Source organism: Pyxicephalus adspersus, chromosome Z, assembly GCF_032062135.1.
Source record: "Pyxicephalus adspersus chromosome Z, UCB_Pads_2.0, whole genome shotgun sequence".
Taxonomy (NCBI): domain Eukaryota; kingdom Metazoa; phylum Chordata; class Amphibia; order Anura; family Pyxicephalidae; genus Pyxicephalus; species Pyxicephalus adspersus.
In genome coordinates, this window is record NC_092871.1 from 9,700,691 (window position 1) to 9,712,491 (window position 11,801).

Here is an 11,801-nt window from a genome sequence, read left to right on the forward strand (position 1 = left end):
ATCCTGGATTGCAGGGATGCAGGCAAAGTCTCTGGAGTTTAGGAACAATCTATCTGCCCTACCACTTAGACCCTAGCAATCACACTAATCTGCCAATGCAACCGGACCTCTGCTACCTATGGGCCATCCGATGCCTAACCTATGCTAGGTGTAACTAGACAGGGGGTGCAGATCAGCAAAGATCATTGAAAGGGCAGATACAATTTATATTTGTGAATATAGCTGATACACTGACAGTAGGGATTTCCCTAAGTGATCTCTGATAACAGATCACATAAACCCCATTATTACAGAGGGTAATGATATAATACTGCACACACACAAACACAGCAGTCAGTGTGTTCTGGCAGGGATGCAGCACCTACCCTGGCTGAGCACATGTTCTCATCTTGTCCCTGTACTTCCTGCATTTCTTTATATCCTGGTGGGGTTTCTAAGACCACTATCAGGGGCAGGAAATACTTCAACAACTTTATTTGCAATTTACAAAGTTGCAACTCAGCAAGCAGATAGAAAAAGGCAGTCCCCTACAGGGTCACCGGGCTCCACAGAAGAGGGTGACAATACAGTTTGGAGGGACAACACATATCAAGATGGCAAGGGGCTTCAAAAATGAGAGTGACAAAGATTAGGGTTACAATCAGCACCGACCAATCATAGAAGACAACACACTGACTGATTGGTTAGGGACCTAGGCGGGGTGCAGTGAGGGAGGGCTGTGGGCAGAGAAGAAGATCAGGACTGGATGGCAGAGAAATTTGCCACACACAAGATGGCCACTTCCATACCTATAATGTTTTATTTATTTTTGAAGCTTGTAATTTTTTTATTTAGTGCTGTAGCCAGCTGCATCATCACAGTATTACAGGTAAATATTCTCAATTAGCGGGCCAATCAGATGGCCAAATACTCGGAACCTAGAAATGAAGGAGAGGTGAGTCCATTTTAAAAAATTGCACTCAGGCAGGTAAGTTTATTTGATTGCAGAAGGGACATCATCCGTCCCTTTTGTAACAAAGATCCTCCCTGCTTGCATTTTTTACATTTTGATTTTAATTTTGTATTAATGGTATTGAGTTCTGGCCCTGGTCCATATGTCCAATGACAGAATGCCATCCACAAAACCTGGGGAGAAAGGTGGTAATGGCTGCATATCTGCCGGATAGGGGGTGGATGGGTAACAGAAGTGATGCATGGAGCTCTTTTGGAGACATCCTACAGGACATTTCCTAGATAGGTAAGTAAATTGTAGATGGAGGGTGAGGACAAAAAGCAAAGAGTTCCTTGCCTATAGATGTACTTTATCATTTGGGTTCCTTTTTCTACCAAAAAAAAATTAAACATATTAGCAATTGCAAAATGAAAGTCCAAAGAGTACAAAATGAACTTTTTCTCTTTTATGCTCAAGGTTCCATTCGGCTGAACTGGCTGCACAGTTACTATATCTCCAGTAAGGGAGAGTTGACATTCTGGAGCTCCATGGAAATGGAAGACATTCCAATATTGGCCACCTACAACACCACACGGGAGTTTGTATTCAAGCAGAAATGGGCAAAGGGAAACCGGACTGATGATTACTGGAGTTTGTATAATGTGTTCCTAAGCAAATACTTTTCTGCTTTTCAAATACATATAAATGGAATCAATAAGGAATTTAGGGTTAAAGGTAAGTGACCGGCAGAAAACAGTATGAACAATAGAAAGCTAATAGTTAAACTCCAGCTATATTGAGATATGTATGTATAATATCAATCTTCTTTAGGTTCTTTCACAGTTCAGTGTTGGACAGGATGTCCCTCCTCATCAGACAACAAAGGAGCCTTCACTTACAGGCTAGCTGCAGAAGGAGAAGATCTGGTGCATTTAAATGACAAGGAGAGAATGTGGGCCGCTGCGCATATGCATTGTTCGCAGTCTGTGCAGAAAATGATGCAGGACGACAGGCAAACGCTGGAAAATATTGTAAAGCAAATTAAGGTTTGGTGCCAGCAGTTAGCCACCATATTCTCCACTGCAGGGAATGAAGCCTTTGCAAGAAGAGGTAAGGAGCATGCTAAGCATCCATGGCCTAAATCACATTTCAGCTAGACTTCTTATGTCGATTGTAAGAAATGTAACCTATTATTTATGATCACTCGGCCACCTTTATCCAGACCCCATGGTGTCATGAAAGGTGTCAAAGCAGGGACATTACTGTAGACCAGGGTTTTTTTATCAAAGTTCTGTGGAACCCTAAGGTTCCTCCAAAATGATTCTAAAGGTTTTTTGAGCAGATTGTGGTTCTTGGGTCAGTTTATTTGACACCAGTATTCCTTTTGGTTATCTGTAAGGGTGACATTCTTCCCACTGACCACGACAATAATGTACTGTGAGCTGTGGATATAGTAATTATAGAAGGGGTTCCCTAAAGACCAGCAAGCTATTTCAAGGGTTCCTCCATGTTATTATGGTTGAGAAACACAGTTGTAGACATTGCAAGAAGTGTTAAAGTATTGGAAAACTGTTCTTATTTACATAATATATTGATCATATTGTCATTAGGTTGGAAACATGTTTGAGTTACATGGCAGAGGGTGTGAGTTGTTGCCAAGTCATTGGATTAAAGCAGCATTATGATTTGGTTGCAGGTTGGATTGAAGGTCCTCTTATGTGTTTAGGGATAGTTGTCCTAGTTCTCATGGATGACTTTTGGTTGGATGATTTATTGGTATCAGTGCTGTTGTTTAGAATCAAAGTATTAGTTGATTCTTTCATATAGTTAAGGGGTAAGAAATCAGATTAGGATAATTTAAATATTATAAAGTGTACAGGACCACAGGCATCAATCCCGGACAGGTGGTATATTTCTCCAATTTCTTCTAGGAAAGGAGTCCAGGGCTAGTATGGCAACCAAGGGTTTCATCTTTGGTAGTGGTATTGAGGTCTTGGAATGGAAGGTTGGGTGGGCCTTTTTGTTCCGCTCCAGGACCTGCCAAAAAGAAAGCCTCAGTCTGAAGACCCGGGGTGTGGGGGTTACCTGGGCTGGCAGGTGGGGCTTTATGTTCCCAGGGAGTTCTTTGAGATGGGGGTCTCTGTCCTGAGTTGAGATGAAGGCCCAGGTGTGAAAACCTACCATAAGATTTGGGTTCTGCTTCGTATATTGACTGATATAGAAAGTCATTTGGACTGCAGGGGATCCAAGAGCTCACTCAGTACCTTGTTGACATTTATAATGTGAACCAAATTGTGACAGAGGCTCTTACAGGCAATCTACTAAATATATGCATTCCATCTATAACTGAGCTGCTGTCACAGGGAAATTTCACTTTTAACAGAAAAGGTATTACTTATCCCCTTCACTTAAGAACACCCCCGAGCCCCCTCCTTTCCACCCCCAACACTAGTATACCCCACTATTGAAGGAAGGAAGATAGAAGAGGGATAAAGAATCTTTGTAAGATGTAAAAAAGAAGATGGCAGGATGTTGAAATTGAGTGACATTTACTGCAATTACTCTTTGTCATTTTCTTTCTTTTTTTTTATCACCCTTGCAGGAAGTTTGACTTTGGAAGGTGGAGAACCTTTCATAGGTCAGGGCTTTCCTTTATAAGGAATGTATGATTAGGAAGGGTTTTGGCCGTTTTGGCAGAAAGGTAACCCAACAGTTTAGACAATAAGGATCAACAGCACAGGGAAATGGGAAAATATTCTATCTCTGGCAGTTAAATCCAATTAATTTTGTTCTGCCAAAGACTGGAGGATACAATGGGCCTGTTTTATTAAAGCTCTCCAAGGCTGGAGAGGATATACTTTCAGTGAAGTTGGTGATCCAGCAAACCTGGAAATGATAAACTGCAGGATTGAAAATCCATTCCAGGTTTGCTGGATCACCCAGCTTTACAGATGAAAGTGTATCCACTCCAGTCTTGGAGTTTTAACAGCAACAACTAGATGATAGAGATTTTGGCCCTAATTTATTTAAGCTGTCCAAGACTTGAGAAGATAGACCATCATTATAGATCTTGGCTATATCCACTGGAAGCAGACCCTCTCTATCGAGCACATTAACACAAAATGGTGCCTTGTTTTCCTTTAACCCATCTTTAATAGAAGGCTGTAGTGAAGGTATCTGTCTGTAGAAGATGGAAGAAAGACCACCTATATTTGTCAGATCTTTTTTGTGCTCTTGCACGAAACCAAGACTTCACGTGCAATTCAAGAAATATGAGTCGGAAATTTGAGAGTTTTTGGGGGGGCGTGTCTGGCCGGCTGGCAAGATGGCCGCTTGATCAACCTGCTCTGCACTCGAGCGAGCCACTAGCGACTTTCACAGCAAATTTTTCACTAAATTATCGGGTTACCGGGTGCATATCAGCTTTTCCAGAGCACTTAGCTTTGGTACAAGATTACAAGATGACAAAACGGAAGAAAGCGAAACCGGAGCCGCGAAAACTTACCAGCTTCTTTAAGACCCAGGACGCGACAGACTCACAAGATGGGATCGAGGGATCGAGGCCTAACTCCTCTCAGCAGCTCCGGATTCTCCATCTACACCATCTTCATCAGACACCAGATCTCCCTGCGCGGACCAACTGGAGCCAGTTGCTGGTGAGTTTCAGGGCTCTGTTAAGGCTTCCCAACTTAGCACCGACAACCATACAACTGAGGTACAACCTCCACTACATATTTCACAGGCTGATGATATGACATCTAGGCCTATTGATATTCCCTGCCTTACCATTGAAGATTTTCCTGTACATCATAAAGAGCTCACAATTTCTACATTGAAGGAAATGATGCTCTCCTTCATCAAGATATGGTTGATATGTTCACTCATATTAAAACCTCTATTACACAACATGAAAAAAGAATTCAGCATTTAGAAAAGAAAATAGATGGGAATTCTCCCAAGCACATAATGAACTTGTAGATGCTCACCAAGATCAGAGCACAGATATACAATGGATTAAGCAGAAACTTGCTGATCTAGAGGATCGATCCAGAAGAAACAACATTAAACTTAAAGAGGGATCCCTGAAGCAGTTGCCCTAAGGGAACTGATAGGCTTTATTACAGCCTATTTTAAATGTCTACTTCCTATGGCTTCTGAAAGTGATCTCCTTATTGATAGAGCACATCGTATTCCGAAACCCTCTTTTCTGTCTTCGGACACTCCACGAGACGTTTTGATAAGAGTACATTTTTTTCATATAAAAGAGAAGGTGATGTATGTAGCCAGAAAACCACCACCGTTGCGTGAGGAGTATATATATATATATATATATATATATATATATATATATATTCAGATGTTCACTGATCTGTCTCAAAACACGCTTCAAGCTAGGAAAACCTTCCTTCCGATTACTAAGATCTTGAGAGAAAAGAAAATTCCGTATAAATGGGGTTTCCCTACAAAATTGATTGTGTTTTATCAGGGGAAAAATTATCCGATGTCTAATGTGGAATCTGGAAAACAACTTCTAGCAAATTGGAACATTGATATGGAGAATTCTCAACCTCATCAAGATAAATCTCCTCCACGTATGGTTTCAGTGTGGACATGAACAGCCTTTGTTTATTTCCTATTTGAGTACCTAAGTGATCTGGTTATGAATACAGATAACCAGATTATTTCATAGAACTGTTGGCTCCTTCTATTTGTTTTAGTTTAAGGTTTCCTTTAAGAAGGGCCTTGAATTGATTCTCTCCCCTCTATGAGAAATCAAAGCAGAGTTCATCAGCCCATTGACCTGGAGTTTTGGTCTGGGATGTTTCTATTTGTTTTTTGTTTTGTCTCTTTTTGGTTTTGTTCTCTATCTTTTTCTTTTATTTCAAGCACCAACTGCTCCGAGTCGCACTCCACAAGTATGTACAGTATCTACCAAGTGACTGTGAAGTATTTTAACAATCCCTATGGGTATTCAGTTTCTATCTATACACACTAGAGGATTGAATAATCCTTTCAAAAGATCATCACTCTTGTGGCAGGCCTACACTCACAATGCGGATGTTATTTTTGCACAAGAATCACACTTTGCACAAGGCAAGGTACCTAATTGGAAACCGAGGAGATTTCCCCATATTTATATGGCAAATGCCACAAAGAAAAAATGTGGCGTTCTCATAGCAGTGAAAGATTCTGTACACTTTCAATACCTCAACCATTTGGAAGACCCTGATGGCAGATTTCTCATCTTAGTGTGCCAAATCAACAATATTTGCCTTACTCTAGTGAATGTTTATGCTCCAAATACAAAGCAAAAGCAATTCCTTTCGAAACTTTTAACTAAGATCTCGATGGTTCGACAAGGTAACCTGCTCTTAGGTGGAGATTTCAACGCAACAGCTGACTACACGATTGATTCATCTACTTCACCCAAACGATCTCCACCTCAGTTGGCGACCTTTTTCTCAAATTATGATCTATATGATATTTGGAGATGCCAACACAGTACAGAACGGGATTATTATAATTTTTCGGTTTTACATCTCTCCTACTCAAGGATTGATTTTTTCCTTACTGACCTGGTCATGGCAAGATTAAGACTTCAACAATAGGAACAATCTCTTGGTCAAACCACGCACCTATAAGTATCGAATTTGCGATATTTTCGACTCCCCATTCTTACCTGGCAACTTATGGAAATTCAACACGTTTGTCATGTCACATCCGAAAATAATACAACAAGCGGAGGAAGCATTAAGCCAATTTTTTGATGTCAATGACTTAGAAAAGACTTGATAGTTTTACTCTATGGAATGCTCATAAAGCATTCGTAAGAGGGGTTTGTGAAAAAATATCTTAAGCCCCGACATCTTAAATCAAAAATTTTTGTTTTGGAAGGCCCTATAACTCGAAAATTATGTTACAGCCCTACTGATATTGCTGCCGCATTTAAAAACTATTTAAAAAAAATATTTGCTTTTCTTTATAAAATTTGGCTGCAGATCCTCTAACTCCTCAACCTAGTACTGAGATTATAACTAGATTTTTGAGTAAAGTGAAGTTGCCTAGACTGTCCCCTGAACAAATTGCTTCTTTATCGGCCCCCTTTACAACCCAGGAGATAGCTTAGGTAATTAAATCACTTCCAAATTGGAAGTCTCCTGGAGCAGATGGATTCCCAAGCGAATATTACAAGCTCTTTTCCACTAAATTGGTACCTTATCTGAAGGAGATCTTTGATTTAGCTGCACTCCAAGGTTTCTTTCCTGCAGAGAATCCCCAAAGTACAAGTAACTATCGCCCTATATCTCTTTTGAACACAGACGTGAAGATTTTCGCTAAGATACTGGCAAGAAGGCTGGAAGATAATATACCTTCGTTAAGACACCCAGACCAAGTTGGTTTCGTAAAGCATAGGCAGGCTCCTGTTGGTACCAGATGCCTAATTAATATTTTGAAATATACTGTCCTTCTCAAACAGCCTTCTCCATTACTATCTTTAGACGCCGAGAAGGCGTTTGATAGAGTCCATTGGGGATATCTATCCGAGGCCCTAGATAAATTTGGATTTTCAGGTTATTTTAAGTCAGCCACTATGTCTTTGTACTCAGGTCCAGCTGCGAGAATCTTCACGTCTGGAGCCCTCTCGTCTACATTTCCAATTACAAATGGGACGAGACAGGGCTGACCGCTGTCCCCAGTGGTTTTTATATTGTTGCTTGAACCGCTTGCAGAATATATACATTCTAGTACTAAGATGTATGGAGTAAGGATGGGGAATAGAGTCCACAAGATTAATTTCTTTGCGGATGATATTATTTTAATGCTCACTCACCCTGAAAGGTCTTTGAAAGCGGTCCAAGAATTGTTGGAGGATTTTTCTAAGGTATCCTATTATAAAGTTAATGCCTCTAAATCTCAATTGATGGGCCTACATGTTCCAGTATGCATGAAACTTTCTCTTAAAGCTAATTTTCCTTATATGTGGGAAAATAAGGCAATTAAATTTTTAGGTGTTCACATCCCGTCTAGTACTTCACAACTATTTCAAGCTAATTTTCCTTCTTTATTGACAGCATTATCCACGGAATTATATATCCACGATATCCACGAAAAATATAAGAAAATTGATATCTCTATGGCAGGTAGAGTAGCGGCGGTAATATTGACTAAGATTTTGTATTTTTTCCGCACCCTTATAATTCCCCTTCCTAAGCAATATCTGATCTCACTGCAAAAATTGATCACAAATTTTATATGGAAAGGGAGACAAGACAAGACATTTGGAGGAATGGGGATACCAAACCTGTCTCATTATCATGTGGCTTCAGTTTTCCCAAATTTATGACTGGTGGAACCCATCTCCGCATAGGTTGTGGGTTGAGATGGAACAATATTTGCTTTCTATGCCTAATGTTAAATATTTACTGATAGCTATTAAGCTGGGATTTCCTGTACCCATTTCCTTATACCCCACAATCTAGGTGACCCTGAGATGTTGGACAGATTTCGATTTGTTGTCCACTGTTTCAGGATCCTATTTGACCATACACCCTGATCTAAAAGTATTGGAAGTGTTTTCTCCACAGCTCAATTTATCAAGATGGGTGAATTGTGGTATTTGTGGGGTGAGGGATATCTTCACCCCACATGGTATTAAATCTTTTGCTGACTTGCAGACAGAATACCGATTAGCCGATACTGAGCGTTTTACTTACTGGAGAATCAGGCAACCTATTAAAAAGGTTAATTTTCAACCTGAGTTACATATACATATGTTATGGAAACAATTTTTTCAAGCACCTATATCGCATAAAAACAGTATTACTATATATTACAATGTGCTTAGTGGAAATTTGGAGTTTTCCCTATCTACTAATATGCGCAGATGGGTTAAAGATCTAGAAATAAATTGTACACCTACTGAATGGACTACTGCCATTAGAGATACCTATAGAGCCACTACATGTGAAAATTATTTCTTTTCCAGCGTATACTTAACTTTTGGTATTTGACTTCATACAAATTATCTAAATTCTCTGATTCTCACTCGGCATATTGCTGGAGACATTGCGGGGAAATAGGATCATTATCGCATATTCTCTCTCACATTCCTAATTATAATGATGTTATCGGTTATAGGACCTTAATCTCTGTTGTGCGAAAAGACGATTGCTATCAAAAACTCCAACTATGGCAAATTTTTTCTTAAATGGGAACTCTGGCTCCTTCATCTTTCCTGTAATATTTCGTGTTAATAGGTTATTTATAGTAGATACTGTACCTCAGTTGATTGTATATTTTTTTTTTGTATAGACCGGAGAAGTTGGTGCTCTATATGTTCAGACTTTTGTATTTCTATGTATATTTAATTTCCCTCTGTTTGTAGATACTCTATACTTTTAGATACTCTTTTTCTTTTTCTTAAATGTTTGTTGGCTATTATTTTTATTGACTCTTTGTTAATTTATGTATGTTTGTTTTGTAAAAATCCCAATAAATTTATAATAAAGAATTATTGAACCAGAAATTTTAGAGTTTTTTTTCTGAACTCTTCTATTGCTGATACACTCAAGACAGTTGGGTCTCTAAATTGTGAACACTGAGGAGGAGAGTTTGGTACACAAGGTTTTCTAGCCCCCCACACTGCAATTCATAGTAATATAGCACTTTATAACTCCTATCATACACAGGGAGATTTACTAAAGGGATACGGGCTATTTATATAAAAAGGACAAATATACCCACTTAGCTTAGTTAATGAGATGAAGCTCTGCTCATTTGATCTATTATATGTTAGTCAAACTGGGGTACACATCATAATTTTATGATCATATTTTGCCTTATTTTTCTATTCATCTTTTCTTCTAAAAGAACCAGTTGTGGTAGTGACAAAAACACTCATCACCAATACATTTTACAAAATAAACTGCCAGGCATATGGGCATTACCCCAAGAACATCTTGATGCCATAGTACAAGTATGGAGAACATGTGCCAGACAGTATGATGGAGAAGGTAACCTTACCGTTCCCTGACATCACCTATCCCACATGGCTCACAATGAACATCACATCAACAGACAATAATGTCTACACTTGCAGTGTCACCCATTGCAGCTTGATGTCACCAATCATGGCAAGTAAGATAAATGTTCCTATATTTTCTATAATTCTTTGCCTACTTTTCTGGCTTTTTATTTTTATTTACTTTGCAGTGTATTTCTTCAATTCTATTTTTACACTGATCTCTGTCATGAAATTTCAGTTTATAGGTGTAGCCCTGATATTACTTTTAGAAGCTAACCTGTACATTTTAAAGAATCAAGCCATCCAATGACATTACAATCACACCCTGCCAGGTTCCCCCATAGACAGCTAAGATATGTAAGGCTAAATCCACTATGTCAAATATATATTTTTTTGGAATTTACAATTATGACACAGCAGTAATAGTGTATGTATTGAAAGTGTAAGTAGCATTTCCACTGGAGGAATAATTTTTATCTGGCCATCATCCTGCTGATGTTTTTCATAGAATTTGGCTTTGAGTGTTGGGCAAAGATTAGAACACGCTGATGTGTCACACATATAAAGACACTTTGAGGGATTCAAATGGGAGTCCACAATTGGTGCCTACTCATAGATCATCAACATTATTGTCTTTTTTAGAATGGGGATTTTCTGGGCAAACAGTGAAACTTGCTTAAGGAAATCAGCCTAGAAGACTAGAATAAAACCATTTTATCTTTTTCTGAGCCACTAATTTTATTGGACTGGAATTCTGCTTTGGTCTGCTACAAATATTTACATAATATGGTTTTACCATCCTTATTCATACGTTAGTTCTGGGTCCCTGACTATGAAAGTTGTGGACCTAGAAGATGAGAATAACAAATTGGATGATAGCATTTTTAGAACAAACCCCCCTGCCTCATGTCTGTGAAAAGAGGAAAATATTCATCTAGAACAAGGAAACTTTCTCCCAACTCCCATTCTGGTATCAGCTGTATAATCACCACATCAAATAGAATAGTAAAAACTACCAACAAGGACATAATCAGCAATAATTAACTGAGAGAGAGTTTAGCACTTCTACGTTATGTCCAAAATTTAAAAAATTGGCTTTAAATAAATATGCATAAATAGGGGTAGGTTGTGGTATTCCCTTTAAATCAAAGGCCACCACCTTGGTAGTAAATCAATATATAAAAATAATAGACAGAAGGGTTTTTGTCTGTGGCCAAAAAATACTTTTTATAAAAATGATTTGTCACAAAGTATACAATAAAGTGTAAAAATAATAAAGCAAAATACTAATGTGCAGCTTATGTACAGACAAAAATAGGTATAAATTGCAACAGGCTAATCATCTGTACTTTTAGAGCAAACATAACTGATAATCATAATGGAGTAGTATCAGTTCACATGCGTTGTGAACAAGATTACCAGTACAACTAGACATGAAACTTGAAACTCTTTATATGGTCTGGAGTGACGGTTAGATTAATCATAAAGAAGGTCTCTTATCCTGACTCTTTTGCCTCTTAGACTTTCTTTTGGGTATTAGGGAAACCATGAACATACTACAAGATAAAGTGGGCTTAGTTTCCCCTGTATGGTTTAATGGTAATTACAAGCATGCTAACAATTGCGTAAAGATACGATTATACAGTGGGAACCAACATTCCAATGGCACATTGCCTTCTGTGAAAATGCCCCAACTATTGAACTGCTTCTCACTGAGCTGGCGAAACACACTCTAGCACAAATTAGCCCAGTTATACGCTACAACAGGCACTGGGGACTGGAATCAGAGCGGCTATAAAGCTGCATCAGCCAATCGAAGTGCAGGACTGAATCAGGAGCTTATCA

General features: G+C 38.8%; 1 protein-coding gene across 1 annotated transcript; it reads left to right on the plus strand.

Annotated features, from left to right (window-relative positions):
- Positions 1-1,280: 1,280 nt before the first annotated feature.
- LOC140343711 (uncharacterized) lies at positions 1,281-11,037 on the plus strand. Its single transcript, XM_072430567.1, has 3 exons — positions 1,281-1,666; positions 1,775-2,041; positions 9,803-11,037. Exons 1-3 carry the CDS (start codon positions 1,360-1,362, stop codon positions 9,901-9,903), a joined length of 675 nt encoding a protein of 224 aa, XP_072286668.1. The 5' UTR covers positions 1,281-1,359; the 3' UTR covers positions 9,904-11,037.
- The last annotated feature ends 764 nt before the right edge of the window (positions 11,038-11,801 follow it).

Bases quoted from the DNA above. Each gene is read 5' to 3' on its own strand.
- LOC140343711 (XM_072430567.1), top strand. From the start codon at position 1,360: ATGAAAGTCCAAAGAGTACAAAATGAACTTTTTCTCTTTTATGCTCAA. The intron at 1,667-1,774 runs GTAAGTGACCGG...GTTCTTTCACAG, and splicing joins TAAGGAATTTAGGGTTAAAG to TTCAGTGTTGGACAGGATGT. The intron at 2,042-9,802 runs GTAAGGAGCATG...TTCTTCTAAAAG, and splicing joins TGAAGCCTTTGCAAGAAGAG to AACCAGTTGTGGTAGTGACA.